Source organism: Prinia subflava, chromosome 7, assembly GCF_021018805.1.
Source record: "Prinia subflava isolate CZ2003 ecotype Zambia chromosome 7, Cam_Psub_1.2, whole genome shotgun sequence".
NCBI classification, from domain to species: Eukaryota; Metazoa; Chordata; class Aves; order Passeriformes; family Cisticolidae; genus Prinia; species Prinia subflava.
Window position 1 is genome coordinate 26,951,423 of NC_086253.1, and position 26,605 is coordinate 26,978,027.

Consider the following 26,605-nt stretch of genomic DNA (forward strand, 5'->3'; position numbering starts at 1 on the left):
TTACTGTACCTAAAAAACAAAAAAACAAAAAAACAAAACCAACAAAAAAACAAACAAACAAAAAAACCCCCCACAACAGGAAATTCGTGGAGAAAAAAAAAGTCTATGAAGTGTTGTTAAACCTAAAATCCTACGTCCAGCTGGGATAGTCCCTGGCCGAGGGACAGTACTAGCAGAAGCAGCAGCGTGTTTACCCCGTGGTTATGCTCACCCGGCAGCTGCCATCAGCCGCCAGTAGATGCACGGCACTGGAGTGTACGTGTGTTTAGCCAAGTGCTGCTTCTGGAGACGGGGAAAGATGTTCCCGAGCACATCGCCATGCTGCCGGTGATCCCTGCCGAGGGGACCGGCGGGCGTCCAGGGACGCAGGAGAGCACCAGGACCACCGAGAGCCAGAGGCAGCGAGAGGAAGGGCGGGCGGCTCTCGCAGCGCGCCCCGGGAGAGCGGCGAGAGCCCGGGCGCGGTGAGCGGCGGCGCGCGGCCGGTGCCCGGCGGGCTCGGCGGGGAGGGCAGGCCTGGGGCCGGGCCGGCCGGGCCGCCCCCCGCAGCCCGTGCCCGGGGCGCCGCGGGGCCGGGCCGGGCCCGCTTCCTGTGCGTGTCACTCACGCGGGGGGGAGGGGAAGCGCCGGGCGGCGGCGGATCCTCGGCGAGAGGCCGCGTTGGGCGTTCGCAGCCGCCCGCCCGTGCACCGCCCGGCCGCGTTCCGAGGCGCCGGGGGAGCCCGGGGGCGGCGCGGCGGGGCGGCGCGGCGGCGCGGCGCGGCGGCGGGAGGCGCTGCAGGGGCCGGGCCCGCGCGTCCCGCGGGAGGCGGCCATGTCTACCGGCGAGGCGGAGCGGCTGTCGGCGGACGCCGATGGGGCCGCCGGGGACGAGGAGGAGGAGTGGCTCTATGGCGGTACGGACCTTCCCCGACCCCCGTGCCCAGCCCGCCTCCCCGGCGGGCCGGCCCGGCGCCGCCGCGGCGGGGGGGCCGTGCGGGGGTGCGCAGGCCGTGGCGTGCGCCGCCTCGCCGGGCCGCTGAACGAGGGCCCCGGTCCCACCGCCCCCGGGGCTGCGCAGCCCCCTCTCTCCTCCCGGCCAGCCCCCGGTGCCGATGGCTCCCGGCCCCTTCCCCTCCTCGGTCGCCCGGTGCCGCGGGCCCTCAGCCCGGGCCGCGCAGGCCGAGGCGTGCTGGGCCTCAGCGCCGAGAGCCTCGCGTGGTGTCCCTGCCTCACAGGCATCTCTGGGGGGACCAAGCTCTCCCTGGTGCTCTCCTAACCGAGTTCCCGGTGTTAAGTACTGAAACAGGCTTAACCTTTTATGTATTAACTTCTTTTGCAACTTTAGGGACTATCTTTACGTTCAGATATTAATGAAACATATAAACTCAACCTTGCCCATGTGGTGGACCTGTCAGTACAGAGCACTGTGAGCACTCAAGCATCTGCTCGACCGATTTCACAATTGAAACGTTAAGAACTTGTCTCAGTAGTAATCTGAAGACTTGCCTAATATTCTGCATGCCAAGATAATCTATCACTTTGATAGCCTAGGGATTTTATTCCTAAATATTGTGTTTCTTTTATCTTACGGTAGACGAAAATGAAGCAGAGAGACCAGAGGAAGAAAAATCTAGGTGAGTATCCTGACAACTGGAAGCCTTGTAGCATGGCTGCACAAAACCTTTGTTCACTACATTCTTTTTCCTAGCTCCTTGAAAGCTCTAGCACCTGAAAACGCTCTGGTGTCTTTAAAATGTCCATAAGATAGTATGTTTGGACTTTGCTTTTCTGTGAAAGGCTGTACCTGTGAAATTGGGTCACTTAAGTATGAAAGTTAGTTTAACTGTATGGACAGCAATAACCCCTCACAAAATGCCATCAGGTCTTTTATTTTTGTGATCATTGTGCTTTGTGGTCTTAATGATGGAGCAGGACTTGTTTGAGATAATTTAGCAACTAAAAAACAGCCTGTCTCCCAAAGAATTTGCAGTGTAGTTACAAAAACAGGAATGCAAGGAAGCAATGGAAGATTACCAGATAGTTTGATGTACAGATCACATCTTAAGCTTTCAGGGTTAGTTTGTTTATTTTGGTTTTTACCAGTAAGTCAGTATTTGAGAGAAACTTAGAGAAACTTAGGAAGGCTTTGGAAGTATTTGAGGGTAGCCTACCTGAGTTACAAAGAGCTGTATGAGAGCACAAAAATGCTCCCTTGAAAATCTCAAAGTTAATGGAGATTAGTGATGAAGACTGACTGGAAAAGGGAATCAGTCACTTGAGTTGAATGAAGGAAATTCTCATAATTGGTAAAATATGGAAGTTATTGATTGTCAAAGAAAATTAAACAAATAAAGGGAAAATCAATAGATGTTTCCATTTTTTTCAGTGAGAAGTCTTGTATTTAGTTAGTCTTGGTGGACTGCTTGTTTGTAAGCTTACTCAGTTGCGCTTTTGAACTCATGTCAACTTTTGACAAGCACAGAATGATAAAGCAGTAATGACCTCCTCCACATGACTACATATGATATCATTGTGAAGCAGCCACTTGGTGTAATTATTTGATTCCCCTTATTTCTGTGGCATAAGAAACAGTTGTTTTCTTTCACTTTTTCCATGTCACTTAGCAGGTTTTAAGACCTGTGTTGCATTTGTCTTGAATCCTATCTCTTCCAGAACAAAAATAAATTCCAGTTATTTATTTGCTTTTTATTTAGAAGCTATTCCATATCAGTTGATTCCTTATGTATAGTTACCTTTTCTTGACCTGGCATCCTTGTCACTATTACTGTTATTTAGGAAAATTATCTTTAGAAACCGTGTATTCCAGTTTTTGGTCAATAGTGTCTAGCTTGGCATTTGGCTGTCTCAGTGCATAGCTGTGGACAAAAAGTATAACAAATATTAATTTACGCATCTTAGGAGTTGTGTTTGGAACTGTGGAAGTGTGGGGATGGTTCAGTTGTTAAAAGTTTTGGTCTCTGGCCAAAATCTCTGGCTCAGTTTTGGCATTGTTTGTATATACAGAAATTGTGAGGTGTTATTTAGGTTCTGTACCCAGTACCTCATTTTAGTAGGTGATGAAGTGAAATGATCAACCTTGTTCATTTATTGCTTGAAATGATCAAGGCAATAGCTGGGCTGTGTTGGGTGCAAGACTCATGGGTGTGTTGCCAAGAGTATGGGGCTGGAATCATTCTATTCAATAAAAATTGGCAATTGCACACTCTGTTTCAGAAGTACCTTTTCAGTGAAAGAATATTGTGTCTAGATGGCTCCCAGGTTACTCTGCTGTTTGTGGTGCAGGATCCTAACATCTGATGGGACTGTGGAAGTTAAAATGTTGCTGTGTAGGAAGCAGCAGTAGGTAGGCCCAGTGAGACAGCTCATTTGCATGGATGTCACAGTGCTCATCTATCACCGTGGAGGCCTAGCCAGAAAACAGACTGGGGACACAGATCTGGGTGCATCAGAGCATGCAGGGCAGGAGACCCGGTTTATTTACAAAAACCTACTTTTATACTTTTTCTATGAGGCCTGTGGATTGGAGGAAGGAATTCCCACCTCCACACCACATTGGTCCAGGAGGCTGTCAATTACCTTTTCTCCTCCCAACTAGAAATATGTATACAATGGGAGACAGTTAGGAAAACATTCCAATGTTTACATTAGCAAGCGGGAGAAACTGCACGTCGGCTAGCCAGGGACAGAGCCTCATGGCAACATCTCACCCTTTTAAGTATATTAAAAAAGAAAACAGAAAAAGAAAAATGAACAATTCTATGACAGGAAAAAAGAAAGAAAAAAAAACCTGTGTAAAGTTCACCGACCTTCATTTAGGTAACGGTGTGAGGGCTACATGTTGGTCTGATTCTGCCTTTGCTACCCAGGGTTTCACCCTGAACCCCTTGCAATAACCTGCTCAAAATATCTCGAGCATAGTCTAACATAAATTAACCAACACCCTCATATTTTTAAATTTTTATAAGATACAAGGGAATATACGGTGCAAAAGGCAGGAGCATTCCAAGAAAATTTAACCACTCAATTCAAAATTCTGAACCCCAGAAGTTCTGTCCCAAAACCACAACCCCCAAACAACGTGCACTTTCCCCACAGAGGTCACAATGGCTACCATACATAAAACTGAACCATAGCAAACAATTCCTCTGAGTCCATGATTAACAGTCCGCTGGCTCTCAGCATCACACTGCTTCAGTCAGTCTTTGTCCAGAAGCTCCACAGGATCCAAAGTCTCTATGGAGGCCATATAGGAAAAGAGAGGATGCCAGTCCGTGTCCATGTCAATCAGATCTCGAAGAGGCTTCTGTGATGGGTGGCACTAGGGTGGCACAGGATGCAGGATCAGACAGGATCAGTCCAATGCACCTGAGGCAGATCAGCAGACTTTCAGCAGCCGCCTTCTTAGCATGGATCGCAGAACCTGAGGATAGAGAACTTAGAAAACACAAATTGAGCAATTGACTTTTTCTCAAAGAATGCATGATATATAGGATGTGGACGTAGAAACCCACTGCAAGGTCCAACGAAAATTGACCATAGCTATGTGGCAACATCAACACTTCCTACACTTGAGATGATGGCTGTAAACCAGCCAGAGAATTTTGCTCTTGTTCTAGAGCTTGGGAAACTGTTTCGTCCCCCTGATGTCTTCGCCTTTTTCTTCTTCGCCTCCGAGTTTTCGGGCTTGGCGTGGGCTCAGCATGACCCACTGCTTTGCAAGTTTCTGCAGTATGGTCTGGACCCCCACGTTGGGTGCCAGTTATCACCGTGGAGGCCTAGCCAGAAAACAGACTGGGGACACAGATCTGGGTGCATCAGAGCATGCAGGGCAGGAGACCCGGTTTATTTACAAAAACCTACTTTTATACTTTTTCTATGAGGCCTGTGGATTGGAGGAAGGAATTCCCACCTCCACACCACATTGGTCCAGGAGGCTGTCAATTACCTTTTCTCCTCCCAACTAGAAATATGTAAACAATGGGAGACAGGAAAACATGCCAATGTTTACATTAGCAAGCAGGAGAAACTGCACGTCGGCTAGCCAGGGACAGAGCCTCATGGCAACACTCATCCTTTTAGATGGACCAGTAAACTTAGAATTTTTACAGTTCTCAGTCTGCATTTAAAATATAATTGAATTAGTCATTTAATTGTAACTATTCCATATGGTAGAAGAAAATTTCACAATGCTGATGTGGGAATTCTGTTTCAGTGAAACATTACCTATGGGTGTTTAAATGTTTTTTTCCATTATGCCTTTGAAAAGTGTCTGCAGGGAAAAAAACCCCAAACAACTTATTCTTCCTTCATATGTTACAAAGTATTTCAGTTTGATTTCAGAAGAAGATCCAAGTGTAGTGCCTCATTACTCCCAGCCATTCTACAAGCATCCAGTTATTGTGATTTATGATAGCTAAGTATGAGTGCTGATATAAAGTTACCGTCATCTAGTCTTTTTTAGTAAGTCAACTTCATTTTTTAATTAATGCAGAAGGCAACTGGAGCTATGGCTTTTCAGCTGGAATGATGTAGCAAAGCTTTTTTTCATCATTAGCTGATGCCTGTGAAATAACATGCATAGATACCTAGTTTCATCTTTTCCTGTTTGTTTTTGTTTAAGTGCTCCACCCCCACCTGGAAGTGAAGAGGAAGCTGCAGAAAATGGCATTGTGAAAACGGTAGTTTTAAATGTGTTTTTGAAATACTGTTTGAATATATTTTGCTTCTATGACTTATATTTAAATGAGTTAATGGCTAAGTGTGTGCCTTTTTTTTTTCCTAAAATGTGATTGTGATATGCAGAAACTGTAGAAATTACCAAATTTCCAGCTCTACTTTTTATCTAATAGAAAATAAATGAATAGTACTCCCAGTTTTTTGAGTGGGGGGACAGAAAGATGGTGCTTGAAGACACCTCTCTTTTCTCAGAGACATCCTTTTCAAAATGATGGTCTGTTTTTCCTCAGTGATAAGAGAAAAAAGTTCTGTGATCTTTTTTCTTTTTTTAAATGTGATAGACAAGTAGCATTTGCAGAACTATGTGAAAGTGTGAACCAAGAGATGAATTACACATGCCTTTCAGAGGTAACATAACACTTGTTTTGTGGTAGTTTTCAATGTTTAGTATGTCTGATAGTGTCAAGTGTTAGTTTGATGAAGGAAAGGACCAAGAAGTTAAATTTACAGTTGCAGTGTTGGTTAAAGGATTCAGGTTGCTGTGAATGGGAAAAATTCAGGTATGAGAAGTTCTATGAGAAAACTGTAGTTTTACTTCTGTAGGACTTTTTAGCTTATATCTTCCAAGAAATAACTTTAAATGACACAAAAGCCATTATTGAGATATTTGTGCAAGTTTCGAAGGCTGGTCTCTTAGTGAAGTGCTTTTTTTACAGTAACTTTAACACTTCATTTGTGAAAGGCACTACAACGTCTTTGAAATTGGGGAAAAGTTATTAAAACTTTAAAACTTACTTCAGTTGTTTAAACTGAAAAGCTATCTAAAGTGCATCAAAGGTGTTTGTATTTCTGGAAATCCTTATAGGCTCAAGTTTTCTTGCATTTTTAAATTTTTTTTTTATCTATATAAAGCCTGTTAGATTACTGTTAGAATATCTCCATAAAATTGAGAACTTCATGGTGAATGGTGTCCATGAACGTTGAGCAGCAGCTTAGAAAAATACGTGTTCAAGTTGGTTGAATAGGAACAGGTGGATATTTCTGTGAGGAGGGAACTAAGAAATCATTGATTATCAATGAAGTGGGTTTTGGTTGAAAAGGTACATTGTCCAGACAATATTTTATTTCCTGCTTGATGCCTTTTTAATGGCATCTATGTGGGTTACCTGGTGAATGATGAATTTGCACTTTTCAGCCATATGGAATTGAAAGATTGTCTTTAGCTGTTATTTACAGAATATCCATACTGATCTAGACTTGCCCCATATTCCCTGTCCCAAGAACAGATCTACAAATGAAATGGTCTGAATTCATCATTACCACTTAGGAGGGACATGTTTAGTGCTAGTCTGGAGTCTAAAAAGCTCCAGAGTGTATCATACAGCATTCTCTTGTATCTTATTTTTCAGTCTGTTTGCTGAAATGTCTGAAATATTTTATGTAGCTTGCTTATGTTAGGAGCTAAATAGATTTCTCCAGTGTTCATCATCAACTGGAAAAACATTTACTTGAATTATGCTGAATATATAATTGATGATGGCAAAAAGCTGGTCATGCATATCTTTTAGTTCTTTCCTGAATGGGTAAGAATAGAACCAGTGTGTATGAGATAGATAGAGGGAAGAAGGATTAGATAGTGGAAACTCTTTTATGCTTGAGAAACTGAACCTAGTATTAAAGACACTTCTCTATTTTGATCCAGATGTTTCAGATACTTGTAATCTCCTAAATTTACTGTTAATGCTACTCAATTCTGATGTCTAGGAAGAGGAGAATTTTCTTCTTTCAAAGATTTTTAGAATGGATAGTTTTGTCTGGATTTTGTTCCATTGTGAGGGTAAGTGACTGCTTTTTGTCTAAGCATTGACTTTTTCTTTTATAGAAGGTGGCAGAGGCTGAGGATGACAGTGATAGTGATAGTGATGATGATGAAGATGATGTTCAAGTCACCATAGGGGATATTAAGACAGGAGCTCCACAGTTTAGGTAAGTTATTTGCAAACATTAACTAGGGAAGCTTTGAGATTATATTTATGAATGCAATCCCTTTAATTCTTGTCATTTATTTGCAATGTATTTTTGCAATTGCAATTACATTTTTTTGTATTTATATAATTTTTATTTTTTATCTCTGTTTGCCATATATTTGCCATTTAATACTTGCCAAAAATGTCAGATTGTGTGCACAATTACTGTCAGTTAAGAAATTTTTTCAGCTCTTTAACAATGTTTTTAATGATACAGTGGCTTGAAAAGAAGTGAAATGAAATCAGTGGACTACAGGGAAGAGTTTTGTATGAGTCTAAATTGTGTTTTCAGATTTTGAGAAATAATTGTATGAAGTTTGTAAAGGAGTGAGTTGTTTTTTGTTAGAGAATGGCTATGTTATATAGCATTTTTGGGGTCACTACTGTGACAGTGACATTTTGGTTGTGAAGGATAGAATGGCAAGAAAATGAGAAGTGTTTGTCCTTCATCCTGCTTGTAGTGGATACAATTCTCATTAGACCTCTGTAGTTTCAATCCCTATTGATGTTCTCAAATCAGATTTTAATGTTCTTAAGGATGGAGCTGTGAAGTCTCTGGAGATTATTTCTCAAGATCATGGTTGAGGCATTTGTACTGATCTTGTTACTTTTATTGCCCCATATCCCTTCTGGTCTTGAAAAAGGGCTTGTTTTTCCCTGAACAGTTTCGTACAGTACCCAAAATGATGAAATAATATTTTTCATTGCATGGAAATTTTCTGAGGTACATGATTTGTTGTTTTTCCTTGCAATCCTAATATTTTTATGCTTATTAAAACCAGAGTTACTAGGGTACTGTTTCTTAATTGAGTTATGAGAGGTCTGCAGGTAGGTCTGACTCATGTGTATCATTGTGTTTTTAACTTTAAAATGCAGGTGATTTACTCCTGTTTGAAACATAGTATTTTTAAACTTTCAGTATTTCATATTCTAAAATACTGTGCAAATCAATGTAATAGAAAAAGCGTAAATTCTTTCAGTTCTTTATTTTTCTGCTTTCAAGAACTTGCAGTGTTCTTGTGGTCTAGGCAATGACTTCAAATTTTGTACTACTAAAGCAAAACTAGATTTATGTTCTCAATGGATTTGCTGATGCTCTTTCCATGTATGCAGGAAACAATGAGCAGATGATCCTAAATCTAAATAGAGTAGAAAGTTTTATATAGAAATGCTTGTCTTCCGAAAAATCTTCTTTTCTGGACAACTTGGACAGGAAGTTCACAGAAGGGCAGAAATCTAAAACAAACTGAACATTGCTGTACATTTTAACTGCAGTAGAACAAGTCTGTTTTATAGGAGTAAACAATTTTTCATATAGTAGTCAAGTGCAGTTTTAAAAACCCAATAGATTTGTTTAACAAAATCACTCACAAATACAGTGTGGCAGATCAGAAGGTTAAATTTTTTGTGTCAGTGTTATGCTGTTGTAGCACTTGAAAGAAAACTAGAACCACATGGAAGTCGATACTGTAAACTATACCCTGGCTTGTTAATTATATGCTAATCTCATGATGTGTATGGGTCACCTGTGAGGATAAGTTACATTACACACAATTGGTAGGGAGAGCTAGCTCTTAATGTTACAAATGAACAATACTGTAATTCTTAAGGTAGTTAAATCTATTCAGTAGTTAGGTTTTTGAGTGCATTTTTATGAAGAAAGCTCTCAAGTATTTTAGAGAGTGGAAAAATTACATACTTTTCTGTTGGTCACAAGAATGGATGATTACTAGAAGTACATTGAAACAGCACTCCAATCATTTTATAGAAATGCTTGTATTTTCCACTTCTGTACAGATTAAATTGAATGATTATGAAAAGAGAAAATGATCCATCTAAACCCTTCGTTTTAATTTTTTTTTAATTTATTTTGTTTTTACTCTAATCCCCAGACTGTCATCTGTATCCCTAAATGAACTGCATTTTTCCTTTCTCTCTCTTCTTCTGGTTCTGTCCATTCTTGTTTCTATCAAGGTCTTTATCCTTTCAACTCAGGAAGAGTGACTGGGACTTGCTTCACTACTGTTTATTAGTTGGAGAAGTTGCTACTGAGGATAGAAAGGTACTCTCTCTTCCTCCTAGGCTGATCTCTTTACTTTTACAGTTACCAGCTTGGAAAGCTAGAGATTCAGGATGGTGATTGAGCCTGGGTCCAATATGTTTCTGGATCTAGCTATGTCTTGTTTTGTGTTTTCTTCTGGTTTAAAAGTTTTCTTTGCCTAATTCATTTTTTTGTTAATTTCTTGAAGTTATGGAGCAGCGCCTGTGAATCTCAATATTAAGGCAGGAGGACGAGCTTATGGATCTTCTGGTAAGAAAATTTACACAGTAATATTAGTAAAAAATAAAAAATAACTGGATTGCTTTGGATTAAGGAAATAATTGTTATTTTTAAAATGTCTTGATAAATTTGTCTGCCTTTTTTTTATTATTTTAAGTGTAATACTACTGATAAAATTCCATTTGGTAGAGACAGAAGGCTCTAACCTTTAACTTTTTTTCACAGGTGCAAAAGTTAAAGGACTGGATCTAGATGCACCAGGGAGTATTAATGGTGTGCCACTTCTGGAAGTAGATTTAGATTATTTTGAAGATAAACCTTGGAGAAAGCCAGGTAATGCCTGCTTTATGTTAACTGATACATGGGTGTTCAGTAGGTTATTTTATTAGTGATTCCTGTTGACTACATGTAGATGTCATCTTACCTGTCCCTCGGAGGTACTGTACATCATCATTTGGAAAAAGTAACGATGTTACTTGTTGTCTTCCTGCTGTGCCACAGAGTGCTTGGGTGTGCCCTGTTGTTAGTATATATCCCCATCACCTGTCAGGAGAAAGAGACAGGCCATTTTTTTAATACACGTGTGTCCTGAGCTCTCCTTGGAAATCCGTGTTTCTGTGGAGATTACTGCCGTTGCTCTGTGCCGTGGAACCCAAGATAAATCAAAATGGAAAATAGTTCTGGCAGGTTTTAGCATGAGGAATGATGAAACATAGCTGCCTGTGCTAGGTTGTGTTCATGCATAGACATCCATGAGCTTTGAATAAGAAACTGGGACTTGCTGCACAGACTTTCCATGAGTCTCCTCTGTTGTCTCGTTGGCTCAAGTGATTTGTCCAGACTTTTCTAATTGTACCAGCCTTGATTCAGTTTTTTAGTACCAGTACATCTTGCTGCTGCATATAGGTTTTTTCTGGTGTTTGTATATTGCTTTGGTAATACAAATAGTATCTATAAAACGGGAAAAAAAAAGAAGCCTTTGATGATTATCTGAAATCAGAATTTGAAATATTAGCTATATTAAATATTTTCTGTGCATTTGAGAAACTAGGAACCAAAACAAAGTGAGAAGTCAAACACAGAGCAAGCAGAACAAAAGGGAGCGGTTCTTCACTGAACATAAAGCAAATCTATAGATCTTATATTTGTCTTGTTGTAAAGATATGGGGTATTATAATATCCCACGGTATTCTCTTGGTCTTCACTTCATGATGCTAGGCAAGTTACTGTTCTGACTAAATTTTAATGGTTCTATGATCTTAGCTGTGAATACTCTATTGATGCATTGTACATTTCAGTTGTGCTTTTTTAGATCAATACCTAATCAGTTTGGATGCTCTAAGTAGAGGTATATATATGTTTAGTGGAGAAAAGATGCACTTGGTAATGTTCTAAAAATCCTAATCTCTACTTAAAGGGGCTGATCTCTCCGATTACTTTAACTATGGCTTCAATGAAGATACCTGGAAAGCTTACTGTGAAAAACAAAAGAGAATACGAATGGGTCTTGAAATTTTGCCAGTTATCTCAACCACAAATAAAATCACGGTAAATAGTGCTTTTTTTGTGTTGTACATGGGTTTTTTTCCCTGTAAAGCTGCTTGTGTGTCGTAAGCTTGTTCTGCCCAGTTGAGCACATTTGTTAGAGTTTGCACCTGACTCCCTTTCCTGAACCTCGAGTGTTACTGTTTTGCTTCACTGGCAGTTGTGTGGATAGTGTGACAGAAAGCTACAGCTAGATTGCATCTGTACCTTTATTGAGACTGTGGCCCATCATTTAAGAGTTGTGTGGTATCTTAATGGGCAATGTGTTATTTAACTTAGGCTGAAGACAAAGCTATGGAAGTAAGACCAAGTGCAGAGATTCTCGATGGCAGATACCATCTTTTTAAGGTGAATTTTAGTAAAATTTTGTTGGTTGCTCTCATTTTTCTTGAGTTTTGCTTCCCATGCCAGCACAGACTGATAGAAGAACAACTGATATGGACACAGCTGTTATTTCATACTCATACATCTTACGTCAGTGACTTTCTGTATATGTCACAAAATGTGGATTAAAAAGTGTTACTTTGTTCGTCACTCTTCTGCGAGCATGTGAGTTAGTGGCTTGGTGAACTAACAAATTTCCCACTGGAATTAATTTTTCTTGATGTCGTGGTTGCTGGGGGAGGTGAATTTTTCCAGGGGGATGTGGGCAGGCCAATTAGTAATCAGCTTTTCTGCTGGCACCTGGATTGGTCACTCGGAGGTTTGGACACGCCTCTGAGGACACAAAGAGTTAAAAGCAGGAGTCTAGGGGGTTCGGTCTCTTTTTTGGATCCCGGTTTCAGCAGAGAGACGTCTCAGGTCTCCTTCCCCTGCCCAGCCACGAGGCTGGGTGGGGGAGGGGAAAACACGTGGTCGGGCTCAGGTAAGCCGGAGCCCCCTGGAGGGGGAGAAGAGAGTGGACAGGACTGGAACTGAGCTGCCCCGTCCAGGATGGAGGGGTGGAAAACTGTGGAAGTGCCTTCTGTGTGTGCTCACCCCCTCTTCCCCCCAAACTCCGGGAGAAGGTGCCCAGCCACGTGGGGGTTGCCGAGCCTGGGAGTGCCTGAGCCTGCACCCTGCTGGGAGATAGAAGCTGTTAACCCTTGCTTGGCAGAAAGAAACTTTTCTTAGACATTGATTCTCATGACTGGTGATTTTGGAAAAAAGGAGAAGGAAGCGGCCTGGGACCAAGGTGATAAAGCACGATTGGAAGGAACCTGATGGGCAAAGAATGAGAGGAGTAGCCTTCGGAGCTGGACTTTTCTTGCATAATGTCAGCCATGGACTGAACTTGAGTCTCTTTTGAACATAAACTGCATTTTTGGGTGGATACAGCTGCCCTTGCTTTTGCTACAGTGACTGGCACTTGAAGAGTGGAGCGAGCAGAGAAGAGAGGGGGAGGGTGAGGTGGCGCCCTCTGCCCTCAGGGCAGACCTGCTCCTGGAACCCCGGCCCCTGGGTAAAAAGGGGAGAGCTCGGCATGCAAGTATCCTTAAAGGAGCCCTGTATGCAGTTTTCAGCCTTTGGACAGCGGTGAGAGCGCTGGACATAGGAAAAAAGAGAGTGTCACCCTGGCAGACTTCTCCAGGCAGTGCCACGGGTGACATGGGAACACATAAGGGGTGGACCCGTGTTTTCTGAGGAACAGTCTGTGGTGCGAGAGAGACTCCTCTCTCCCTTGCTGAATTGAAGATTAGCTTGTTTTTGAGTGGTGATTGTTTGATCTAAAACCCAAAGGTTGGTCTGTGAAGAGTGATGTGTGGGGAAGTAGAAACTGGGAGAAGAAATGTTCTAAGAAGTTTTTATTTCTGTCTCTGTGTGTGTTTAAGAGTATCTCTGTCCCTGTTCTTATGTAATGTAATAAAGTTTTGGTGGGTTTTTTTTTGTTTTCAAGATTTAAGCCTGCTCTGCTCTGTTCCTGATCACATCCCACAGTAGCTGTTAGGGAAAAAAACATATTCATGGGTGCATTAACATCTGGCCAGTGCCAACCCATGACACTTGATATGATGGTTTATTTGTAGTTGTAGTGTGTTCGTTTGAGCAGATTAAAGAGTTTGTGCAGATGTGGTGGGGAAGCTTTCATAGATGATGGCATGTTTGTTTTTCCTGTGGCTTTGTAGCTCTTACTACAATGTTTTGTAACAGTTATCCTTGACAACTCTGTGATATGAAAATCAATCTTCCATATTTTTTGTGTTGTCCTTCTGGGGTTAGCTGACAATAAATCAAGTTCTGTATAACGATTTTTCCGATCAGAAATAGTGGTTTTTAGAGAATGGAAAGACCTATGTGAGATCATTTATCTTAAAGATTGAACTTTTTTTTATATCTCAGTTTCTTATTTACTTGTTTGATACTAAACATAAAATCATAACACAAAGGTTATGTATTTTACCTATTCTTAATATGTAGTCATTTTTGTTTTTGAACTGTCTTTGAGGTGACTTGGAACAGTTTCTTTCTTCTGTGTACTGTCAGTTGCAGATACAGAACTGTCAATTGCAGACAGGTATTTTTGTTTTCTCTTATAAGCTGCTTGAGGATATTCAGTTATTTTGATTTTATTCTAGCAAGAATGGACAGAAGGTTTCTGGGGCTTTATACCTTTCTCAGTTATCATTGTAATAATGCGGTGGGAGTGGACAGTAGGAGTTAAAATTTGCATCTGACTGTTCAAACATCTCTGAAATGTTCTGAAGGAAAAAGGATAAGTAGTCCAACCCAAAACTTCCCCTATTTCCATCTCAGTACTGACACTGGTGATCAAAGAGTACAGGTAATAATTGTGTTGTAAGAGTTTGTCATGTTTTAAAAGTTTACATGTAATTATTAATTTCATTCACTTTTTTCCCCTCTCTTCTGAAACAGTCTCCTGTAATTTACATTATTTTTACATGTAATTTATATTAATCTTCCATAACTGGCAAGTATATCTCCTACATTTTCCAATTGCTCATTAATTTGTAGAAGTCTTTTTCAGATAAATGCTTACATCTTTTCACCCTCTTATTTCTGACTAGGAAACATTTATTCAATTTTTAATGAATTTTAACTATCTATGTGCATTTTTGTGAGTTTGGGAAAGATGTGCCCATGTTCAGAAGTGAAGTTCTGCAGAAACGCAGTATTTCACTTGCCTTCAAGCTGTGAGATCACAGCTGATACAATGTTACAGCATGAGGGACCTGGCTACATAGAGTGATGTAGCTGGTACAGTGGGAGTGACTTTAAGAATTGAATCACTGCATATTTGTCGTTAATGCTGACCCGTGTAGGTTTTTCTTTCACATGTAGCTGCTGCTGAAGTAAAACAATACTTGAGGGACCTAGATCAAAGGTTTTACATAGCTTTAATAAAAGAAGTGTCTGGAATTTTGCAGTACTTCAGCAACAGCAGGGTGTTTCTGAAGTATTCAGTCCAAACAAATGAAAAATCCTTTACAATTTGCATAACCCAGAGTATGGGATGACTTCCTGGTATGACTCAGAAATTAAGGGGTTACTAGATCTCTCGATCAGTGAGGTAGATGGACAATCCATTCAAGTTTCTTGTCTCATGGTTTGTTGGTAGTAGATAGCATTCTTGTTAGATATCTCTGTTAAGATTATGAATTTTTTTTCTTAATAAGTTTCCTTCTTTTAAAAATTAAGATGTAATATTGTTCATACAGGAAATTGTTCAAGAAAATCAGTTTGGTCTTTTCACATACAAATGAAATTCTTGGAAAATAAGTATTTAAACTGTTTGATCTTCTGTAACAATTCATTTTCTGGAATATTGATCCTTATATAAACACAGTACTTAAGTAATACATCAATACAAAATACATCATTTTGCTAGCTGTGCAGAGGTGATAGTTTTTGAAATTCTTAATAAAGTTGGGCTTTCTTTTTGTGTTGTCTATGTGTTATGTTGAGTTTTGGAGCTACTACACTTGCAAGGGTAAACTAATGGTGAAACATTATTTTGAAGGTACAGCAGGGCAGAACTGGAAATTTGGAGAAAGAGTTGGCAGTGCAGTCGACCAAACCTGATTTCACATCTCCTCCTGCCTTATTCAAATCAGGAATTCCAACAAACAGGTCAGTTAGCTGTAACTCATGACCAAAAAGCTCTTTCTACTGTTACCTCTATGTCTTTGAAGTTTATCATTTTTGTAGGAAAAAAGGAAATATTTTTCTGTAACAGGTAGAAAACAGGGGTAGAGATATCCTAATCACAGTTAACATAATTACACATCAGTGCTATGCTACCTTCTCAGCTATTTGGGAAAAAGTAGAAGAAAAAGGGAAAAAAACCTGGCAGGATAAGTAATAAGACAGTTACAAAAATCCAGTTGTTGATTTATGACACTGTTTTCTGTGTATAATTAAATTTGTCACCGTAAAATTTCTAGTTAGAGTCTTTATGAGTATTAGCTAATTCATTTTTTCGGTTAAACAAGATGGAATCTGACAGCTATGACTTTGAGGAGTGGAGGGGTTTCTGAGACCAAGTCTCTTTCCTGCAAGGCAGCTTTAGTTTCTCCGTATTTGAATATTTTATTATACTTCCTTCAAAATGAGAGAAATTGTTTCCTTACTGGGGTCCTTCTCCCAACCCCAGGCTTTAGTTAGTTCTGTCTTTTGTATCTAAGCTGCTGCTGTTGGATATCTGGCACTTGGCTTGGGATGAATCCATGCTTCTGCTTTGCTTTAGTTATTTAGCGATCCTGTTTAGAAGTTTGGGTTCTGTGCAAATAAGTAGCCCTTACATTACCATCATATTACAAACAATGGTGAGAAGGGTAGAAGAGGTTGTGCATTGTACACTTTCATTGTCAACCATTAAACCATTAAAGATTAGAAGCTGTGACCTATCTTTAATGCTGCATCCATAGTTTTAGAGGCACTTGTGTTCAATTATTCCATCATATAAAAGTCAGTTCAACACCCAAATGTATTTTTCTTTGCAGGAGGGAAATCAATCATACCCCAGCCTACACTTTTCTTTCACTTCTAGAATATTCCTGCTAGCCTAAAATTTTGTCTGGACTATCAGGTTATGCTGCTCTGTGTTTAGTAGATTTTAGTTCTGTTTTTCTATTTTTCTTTGTCAAAGAAACGAGAAGAGTCTTCCAAAATTTGTGTCAACCCTGTAGCTATTTTTAAAATTTTCTTGTCTGCATTGCTTTTGATGTATGATGTTCTTGTAACAGAGTTCTCAAACTGGAATGTATTGTTCGCAGGGTAAGGATTCCGAATCTATATCTAGCATAGGTTTTGTTACAAGATTTTAATGCTTTGTTTGTCTCAGTGGTGGACAGAAAACCTCTAAACTACTTTTGGAAGTAATTAACAACCAGGATAATTAAATGTAGTCAAGTTTAAAGTTGTAGAAAAAATGCATTGTGTAAATTCTGTGGTTGTGTGAAATTTGCAGTTGTGATGACTCTGTCACTTTGTCACATTTATTTTGACATATCCCTTTGTAACATATCACTTTGCAGCTGTATCACTTGTGCATTCCAGTGGTTATAATAGGTTGTTTTGTATATATTTAGTGTGAATACTGTAATTATAAGTTGATACAATGACAAAACTGACATCTTCCCTTATTTAATATCTTCTATGGGTACACTTGCTTAAAATAGATTCTTCTGTAAAGAAAGGTATTTCTACCAAGTGGTCAGAAAAGGTTTTGAAAGAAAACTGTATGCTCAGAAATCTAAGAGTGGCTCTGTGAGGGAATATATATTAGCTGTGTGGATTATATATACTTCTACTGTAATGACTTTTCCATAATGCATCTACTATTTTCTGTTTGTAAGTGCCTGTATTACTAACTTGTGTATAACCAGGCAGTTATGGGGTTGGACTAATTTCTTTCTTTAGTTAAAGAGTTTATTTTAGATAGGCAGAAAATTTTCAGCAATGTAGCTCTTCAGTAATTAAAAATAATTGCCTTTATGCCATGTGGCATTTGCAATAGCCTTGTTGAGAAATTGCTGGAAGCATTTCTCATGTAGCAGTAAAACTCTGAACTAGTAGCAGTTGAAATATTTTGTGAAAGGGAGAGAAAACTGATACAATTGGTGTGGCAGCAGTGGTGTGAGGACCAGTAAGAAAACAGACCTAGGCAACTTACCTCACCAGAAGAAGCAGCAGCTCTTCTCAGTCACAAACACTGCCTCCAAAAATGCCTCCAGAAAAGCCAGTTCAGGCATCAGAAAGTGGTAGGAGCAATACAGGAGGGACCAATCATAGGAATTAAGGTAAAGGGGAAAAACAATGCTGTTCATTTAACATTTTAGTTTCTCACTCACTAGTCAGGGCTGTAATAGTGCTTCATGGGTGATTTTACACATGGACATTGCATTACATTTAGCTCTTCAGTTGCCACTCTGGGGACAGATAGTGGTGTTAACTTTTTTTTTTCATTTGTTTGTAAACAAACATTAAAGTAATTTTGTTCTTATGTTTTTACCTTGTCAATTTGAGTCCAGTATGTGTTTGCATGTGACTGCAAATTGTCTAAAAAAAAAACAAACCAAAAAACCTCTGAGATCTAGCAATAATATTGCTTGTTACCAATATGGAAGTTGTAGTTGATGGAATAGGAAGAGTGTTATTGCTCACCAGCAAATAAATGTTGCTAATTCACTAGAATTGCATCCTAAATGTGTAATTCAAGTGCTTTTTCATACAGTGTATCTCTGGGAAATTTTGCTTGAACAGTGTCTGTCTTAATCATAGCTGAGATAGTAGTTGTTTAGAAAAGGCACCTGAACTTCTTGCCTTGATTCTGTGATACTTAGGGCTGTTGAGTAGCATAAAGTGTTGCATAACTCTGAAGGAGTTAGATCATAATGGAAATAGTGTAGTAAATGGACATTGTATAGAAATAGTATGGTATAGAATAAAGTCTTTGTTCTCCAGAGAGAGTTAAAAGTATATTGTGTGCATGCTCATAATTAGGGTAAAAACCTGAAAAACCCTCTTTTGACTATGATGCTTTCTAGACCATGAAAGGGACTTAGACGTATTTCAAATGTGTCCTAACCAACTACTTCAGAGAAGTGTTTTGCTTTCAGACCAGTGCTTTTCCTTATGTCATTTTTCAAGGACTGTGAGATAGTTTTTCTTTAGTAACAGAGATACAAGCATAGGTTTCATTTATAAGCTGGCTGCAAAAGCTTGTATTTTCTCATTCAAGTAATACCTATTACAGCTCTCCATCACAAAACTTTTTTCTGTCAGAAGTTTTTTGGTTTTTAACATCCATTTATGCTTTTACAGTTACTAAAGTGTACATTATATTTACATGGGTTTGGTTTTAGAGGAATTAGTCCATTAGTGCAGTGGGCTATTTATCAGTTTTATCTGTGCTTAGGGCTTTCTGTAAACAGATTTTTTAATAGAAAATGGATTTCTGATCTTTCATTTCTATGAAAAAATACCAGTTTCCGCCTTGCAAGACTAAGTGCTGGAAACTCAGATGTTATTTTGAAGAAAAGTGGGTTTTATACAAATGGTTTCTTTAGTAAATCTGTTTGGTTCTTATTCATATCAGTTAGTGGTGAGCTCAGCAGAGTTGAGGCTGTCCTCAAGAGGAGGGAAATAAAACATAAAATAGATAAACAAAACAAGAAAGAAGAAATATTGAAGTATATTATAATTCCATACATATTAGACTATACTATAAATCTACTAAAGAAACATGGCATCCCGTAGTTAGTCTGATTCTGAAGAATCATATGGGGGTCTTCCAAAAACCAGCTTATTTATTTTATCTGTGGTAAGGATAAGGATTTTTGAAGCTATGAACTTGGAAAATAACTGTGTTTGCCCTCTTTTTTCCTTCTTCTTTTTTCCCCTCTTCGCTCTATGGAATCTAAACTCAGCTGGCCAAATGAGATTATCTTTCTGAATTAATCTCCATGAAAATGGTATTCTTAGTGCAAAGAGCTCATAAATCACCATTCTCTAATTAGAGTGAGATAACTGTGAGTTGCTGGAATGTTCCTTTCAAGCTACACTTTGTATGAACTCTGCTGTGGGTTCATGTGCATCCCACACGTGTGGATTGTCTTTTTATGTTTCAGAGGATCCATTGGCAATGCATCTGTAGCCCAGGTGCTTCGATCCTATAAGGGACAAACCAAGCCCTTCTTTTTCTTTCCTTACAGCACTGAGACACAAACTGAGTATTGCCTGCTACTTACCACCACTCTAAATAATGTCTAGGGGTCTTGAAAGTTTCCTTGTGCCAGCTTGCTGTGACTTAATGTGTGTGTGACTTTACATATGATTCGGGGTGTCATCTGCTGCTTCATTTGCAACTGAATCTGTGCTTTCTCTTGTACAATTTCAAGCTCTTTTAGTGGAATTCTCAATGAAATTGTTATTGCAATCTTGGAAATAGAGAATTTGTCAACTTCAAGGTATGATGGCAAGTTCCCCAACTCATCCATCATTATGAAAGATAATCTCTTGGCACTTATTGGGAAGAACAGTGAACATAACACTACAGAGCATTATTTAAATAATAAAGTGTAATCTCGGTGAGATTGAGTGAGCACACGTATACTCTTCAGAATAAAAAAAAAGAGAAAAAAGTAAAACTGTTTATTTCAGTAAAATTGATGTCTAGGAATCAACTAATTGGTAGTCTGGGTTTGCTTCATTTGATATTGCAGTGGTGTGTTTAGGCTGCTTCCCAAGCCAGAGTTGGTGTTATTGTAATGTGGTTGAGGCACGTATTTCTTTAATGCCCAGTACTCTGGCACTGGTGCCACTGTGTGTGTTTTCAGTGCTGATTCTAAAAGTTGCTGGCAGTGTGCAAACAGTACAAGAGAGGAAGAGTCCTAACTCTGCTGTGTACATCACTTCCAAGTAGAAGCCCTGTAAATTAGTGGAGTGAGCTGGCAGGGACTTTCTGCTGTAGAAGAGTGTCATCTGTTTTACACAAGGACTAAAGCTAGGTAAAATGAGTTTTCTAGGATATGGTTTGGGTAATTAAGAGAAGATACCAGTGATGGAGGAGAACAAATGTCTTAGAACTCCAAAACCAAATGCACTGTCAGTGAAGACTGTGATGGTGAGAACAGTTTTAACAACTGTTTTGTAATACCTGTATTCTCAATTCAGTTACTTAAAGCAAAATAATAATCCAGTGTAACAGTGCTGGAAGGCCATGCAAGACCACTGGGGAAGTTTAGAAAAGCAGGTGTTGATTATTGGAACAATCTAACTTCTAGGATGGGGTATTAGAAGACCAGAGAATTTCTTAAATTTCTGTTTTCATTGTATAGTATAAATTGCTCTATAGTATATACTCTAATTTTGCAGGTATGTCCTCAGACTGTCATACTGTTGCACTGATTTTGTTTGGGTTTTTTTTTTTAAGTCTAAACTGTTGTGCTTAATAAGCTTGCTTTAATATCCAGGAGGAAACTCTAAACCCAGATACTACAAAGCTCAGAGGACAGGCATCTGGATCATCTCAGTGTGCAGGCTGCTAAGGAACTTCAGATTATCTCTGGGAGATCTAACTGTTCCTTCATCTCTAGTGTCTGCTGTGTCTTTTTCAATTGAATTGGAATCTAGGTATCTAAGCAATTCTAGTCCAAGTTATCAGTCTGGCAGAACCCTGAGCCTGTAATTCCAGTTACCACTCGTTCTCCCTAATATTTATATTCATGTGGTTAGTAGTACACCAGATACAAAAAAGACAAGAACTTGTCTTCTGAAACTAGAAATATTTTTTTTATTTCTACGAATTGGTTTCTGTGGAAATTCCAGGAAGGTTTTTTTCCAGTCTTTAATATATTTTACTCTTGGTAAATATTATCAATTTTATCTGTTAAGGTTTCCCTTAGAGGTGAGACATGGATTTTGTACCTTTGTTTCCCTTACCGTTAGCACTATAGTTTTGTACCTCATTTTCTAACATTTTCTAAAAAAAATTCTAATGTGTTTTCTTCTGTCTTACCTTTATTTGATCTTCCATGGAATAGTCATTATGGTTTCATGTAATTTTGAAATTACTTCTTATTAATAGTTTAAAGCCATTTTATATTAGATTTTTGCAAATATATATCTTTAATATATTCTTTTCTTACTGAACTTTTGTGATCTTTTTGTTTGTTTGGAGGGTTTTTTGTAACAGAAGAGCAGAAGTACTATCTTTTATGGGGGGAAGGAGACTGCTGTAGAATCAGCTTTTGTCTTTTCTTATCAAAGAAGTCTTTTTTGCTAGATTGTTAAGTTCTAGACTCTTGCATAGTTCAGCAAATGCATCATTTTTAATGTTCTTCAGAAACAGTCTTTTATGTTTTCTACAAAAGAAAGAACTTTTGCCATTTAGAATGAGAGAAGTCCATGGGCCTTTCTTTTTCTTTTTTTCCCCTTTTCTGATTGTGCCCATTGATTCTGGTTTGTCCTGTGTTGCAGGCGGATATCTGGCACAATAGATGTGATTGGACAGACCATCACTATCAGCAGAGTGGAAGGACGACGGCGTGCTAATGAAAACAGCAACATACAGGTTTTACACTGCAGTTTTGCATTCTGTTTTTGACTAAAAGACATTCTTGCTTTTCCCATAGCTTCTGACTAAAGCATCAGTTTATATGAATGAGTCATACATAAGTAGCTTTAAGTCCAGTAATAAAGTTTGGGTAGTTACCGAAGTATATTAAGCTGAAATATTTGATAAATTTCAAAAGAGAAATGTTTTGGTATAGCTCTTACTGAAAAGAAGTGAGTGATGTTGCAGACTTACAATCCAGGAGACAGCATTGGTTCTGCTATGTCTGCATGGGATTGTGTTTTGCTTATGGAGTGAAAAGATAAATATTTATACTGCCCATTTGTCCCCCTGTTCCTGCCAGATACTAATGCTGGAAGTGAAAGCCCCCTTGTAAGCAGTCTGAGAAATGCAATCTTTTAAAAACAAGGTGTGAAGGAATAAATAGTTGGTAGTAGCTTGTTTTTAATTATTTTGTAGTACTTTACCATAAGTTGCAAGATTAGTCTTTATGGTTTTAGTCTAGACTTTTACCATCCTGACAAAGCAAACTAGATCTATACAGATGGAATACACTTCTCTCCTGAAGAATCAGAGAGAAGGGTCAGGGTTGCTTGGTACTCTAGTTGCATTTCCATGGCAGCTTAGGTTCAGGTTCAACAGTGACAATAGTAATGGATTGTAGTGCTGATATTGAAAACACTGTCATGTGTTTTTCATCTGATCTCAGCCTATTTAAGTAATTTATAGTCTTGGGTTGTTTTCATGCTTTTCATATTGATTTTTAAATATTTTCCATTATACAAGTTTAAGGTGCTCTTAGACTCTTTAAAGGTACTTGGCAAATGTGGGACACTGAATGTAGGTATACAGGTAGACCTTACAACCATGTGAATATGGGTCTTCAGGTGTGAAGTGATACTTTCCTATTATAGTAACTAAAATAGAGGAAACCTGTCTTCTACTCTTTTCACATAGCAATTGTAACTAGAATTTGATATTTTACAGGTTCTTTCAGAACGCTCTAATCCTGAGGTAGACAGTTTTACCAAGCCACCTCCATTTTTCCCTCCAGGAGCTCCACCTACTCACCTTCCACCACCTCCTTTCCTCCCACCTCCTCCAACTGTCAGTACTGCTCCACCTCTGATTCCCCCACCAGGTAAATATCCTGCACTACATAGGATGTGAATAATGAGAGATTTGTTAACATCAAATTCTTGAGGTGCATTGTGCAGAATTTCAGAATTCCGTGTTCTGCTCTTTTCTTAAATGTATCTGTAAGGCAAACCCAGAAACATTTATTTTTACTTTCTCAGTAAGCATAATCCCAAGTAGTAAATAATTACTTAAAGACTAACTGCTGGCTCTTGTGCTCTTGAAAATGTTTGAAGTGAGAAGCTGTTTTCTTTAATTCAGTAACTGTTAATGCAATGAGAGGTACATGTTAACACATCATTCTACAAACTTTTGAACTAAAAGTATGGCATACCATGAATCTGTATCACAAGCTAGATTCTCTGATGTCTAAGGTCAAGGCAGCAAGAGAAGTTCTAATTCCCCTTTTCTCTCACAGCATGTATGAATTCCCAAAAGTTGATAAGGATTGCATTTGCTCTGTATCCTTTATTTCAGTTAGAAGTCTTACTAATCCCTGATGGTTTTTTCCAGTGTTCTGTGTCTGTGAATCTTGGAGGAATCAAAGCTCTTTGAGAACTCATCCCATTATTAATCTCTTTTGAAATTTGCTGATATTTACTGGATATTTATTGCAATTTGACATATATGGAAATTTACTGGGTGAAGTCTCATGGGCATTTGCACAAGTGGTACAGTGACCTGTACTTGTCGTTTTAGCCATTAAGTTCAAAAGGATTTGGCAAGAAACTAAGAAGAATGGTCAGTGAGAAATTAAAATAGATGGAGAATCTTTGTGGTGTATTTGAGTAGGAAAGCGAAGCATTTGTCTACAGAAGAGACTGGTTTAAGGTGGAGCCTCTTTCCTTATTTTCTCCTGTTACTTGAATTATTTTGCTTGACTTGGTCTGAAAATCATGCTGAGCAGTTTCTTTGCTATTCTGCTTGCAGAGGCAATCTTTTTAAAGTTGCTCTGTTAATATTCTTACATAGAAGCAAAGTAGTAACATTATTTGAGTGCAACTAGTATGAGCTTTTGTAGGGTTTAAATCGTCACAGAAGAAGTTGCTTCTTCAATTGCCTCTCCTAATTTTAAAACTTAACTCATTCTGCCTGGCAAACTCTGGCTTTCCTTAGTGATGGTTATACACAAAAATGGTAGCACCTAGAAAACTGAGGAGAAGAGATTTAAAAATGAAATAATTCTCTGCCCCTTTTTTTAATAAATATAAAATATAGAGTCTCTGAAATGAGATCATGATAGTGCTCTGGTGATTTTGTGATGTTTCCTTGCTGGGGAGCGGGAAGGACAGAAAGGAGATGAATGTGACAATAATGCTTACTGTGGTTTTAAGCTTCATTTAAACCTTTCTGATAAACAATATATGTAATCCCTTGCAACATATTAGAAAGTAATTATTTTAATTGTAATTGGGTTCAGAAAAGGCATTCTAAGTTGTATATTAATAAAAACATGAGAACCACCCCCAGATGCACTTGGTGCCGGAATGTCACATACAGGTACTGGACTGTTCCTATGAAACCCCTCACCTGTTGACTTTTTAAAGGTGAAGGGAATCCACATGTGTTGCAGATCAAGCCTGCAGGTTTGGCTTTAGTCTCATGGTTTACAGGCAGGTTTATGACACAGACTTGTTCAGGGTTCTGGAACATCCTTCTGTGCTTTGAGTAGATTCGAAAATAACGATTAAGAGCTGTGGATTTAGTTTCTTCAGGCCTGTGTTTTAATTGTGCTGTTGCCAGCTCTTTATCATCAAAGCTGTTCCAAAAATAGATTCTGCTATCCCTCCTAGGTTCACTGAAGAAGGAGTAAAAAAACTACACTTAGCCAATATTAAACTGGGACTACTTGCCAGAAAATTTAAGTATTCCAAATATAAAACATCCTCCAAAAGCGCCTTTGAAAAAGGATCTTGCTTTGAAGTTAGGTCTCTTGTTCTGCATTCATTCACTCTTGTGATTCAAATCTTTTTTGAGGAACAAGTGCTGGAACAATTCAAAGCACCAAATGTAGAAAATTCTCAGCTAGTCCTGGCTGTGGCAAGATATGTGCTAGTTTCTGTTTGCTAGGTTTATTGCTGTGTTGGAGTAATTTTCATCTAAAGCAAAATGTGTATGCTTGTTACCCAGGTTTTTAAAGTTGGTTTATGTGCTTTGGTTTAGGTCAGTAGTTAAAAACGTGGCATGTATTTGTGATTTAAGAAAAAAGAAACTTTTCTGAAATACTGGCCTTCTGTTGCATAACTTTGCAATGTGTACCAGGGTATGGTAAGTGACTGCTTAGCCTCAGCATCCTAAGTGTGTATTTTTTATCTTTTGATACAGAGAATTTGACCTAATTGAGCCTGTGGCAAGAGAACCAAGTTGAGTTACATTACGTTTCTGAGGGCTGTTACACAGTTCAGCTAGTTTACAGTGTGTTGTTAAACTCTGGCTGTGTTGTTCATGTTTGATTCCTTACTCCACAAGCAGAGCACGTGTGGCATTGCTTTCCTTTAGTAAAACACTTCTGTAAATACTTACCAGCCCTGAGCTAGTAGGATGGTGTACAATGTTCTGAAGGCAATTTTGAGCATGTTAGGTAAAACAGTGCACTAATGACAGTTGGGTTGCTTTTCATACACAAGTCTGAGCATTTAAGTTTAGGCTGGATGTATCTTTATGGCAGTACGACAATCTTGTAGGGTAATGACAAAGTCTATACTAAGCCACCTTCTTGCACTGGTACAATGTAGTCTCTTCATTGCAAGAAATGATAAAATATTTCAGTGTCTTTTCTCAGAGGTAGTAATTGGCTGGTGACACTACAAGTGTATTTTCATACACTTAGAAGACAAAGGAATGAAGAGTTAAGAAATTATTTATTTTCCATTAACTGAAGCTTATGATTTTTTGTCTTCTCTGTCGTATTAGTGAGGAAGATGAGGAAAAATATTTGTTAAGATATTTTTAAATCTTTTGTCAATTTGGCACGTAGAATCTCTCTCCTTTTGGTGATACCATCAAGTAAATTAGCTTCTATTTTAAAAATATTCAAGCATTAATCATGACTCTTTAAAAGTTCTTATAGGTTTTTGTGGGAAAAAATGTTTATGTGTTTTTTATGCAATACTCTACATTAACCAATTCTTAAAAATTATTTGGACATTTGGTCTCTGGATATTAGTTGTATTCAGTCTGTCTTAATTTTGTTTGAATGGTTGTTAGATGAATTTTTTCATTTGGCTTTTAGTCTTGTGGTGATATTTTTACTTTCAATTCTGCACAAGATAACATTCCTGTAAGTAAGGAATATATTAATTGTTTAGTACAAAATTATTTCTTTTTGTAAATAGGAATTAGATGATGGATTTCCAGGTAGTTCTCTGGATAGTGCTGAGAGCCTTGTGCACTGCTAACAATATACTGGTTTTAGTGCAG

The 26,605-nt window shown here is 38.7% G+C and overlaps 1 protein-coding gene across 4 annotated transcripts in view; it reads left to right on the top strand.

The window, feature by feature from the left end:
* Positions 1–492: 492 nt before the first annotated feature.
* The window catches only part of FIP1L1 (factor interacting with PAPOLA and CPSF1), a 40,959-nt gene continuing 14,846 nt past the window's right edge, over positions 493–26,605 (top strand). Inside the window, exons 1-11 of one of the 4 annotated variants that reach the window (XM_063401940.1) lie at positions 493–896; positions 1,577–1,616; positions 5,624–5,681; positions 7,562–7,665; positions 9,956–10,017; positions 10,213–10,320; positions 11,405–11,535; positions 11,812–11,880; positions 15,491–15,600; positions 21,952–22,045; positions 23,036–23,189. In XM_063401940.1, the coding sequence (XP_063258010.1) occupies positions 815–896; positions 1,577–1,616; positions 5,624–5,681; positions 7,562–7,665; positions 9,956–10,017; positions 10,213–10,320; positions 11,405–11,535; positions 11,812–11,880; positions 15,491–15,600; positions 21,952–22,045; positions 23,036–23,189 (1,012 nt within the window). In that variant the 5' untranslated portion in view covers positions 493–814. The remainder of the gene's footprint in view (positions 897–1,576; positions 1,617–5,623; positions 5,682–7,561; positions 7,666–9,955; positions 10,018–10,212; positions 10,321–11,404; positions 11,536–11,811; positions 11,881–15,490; positions 15,601–21,951; positions 22,046–23,035; positions 23,190–26,605) is intronic. The other 3 variants (XM_063401939.1, XM_063401942.1, XM_063401941.1) reach the window with 3 other exon arrangements.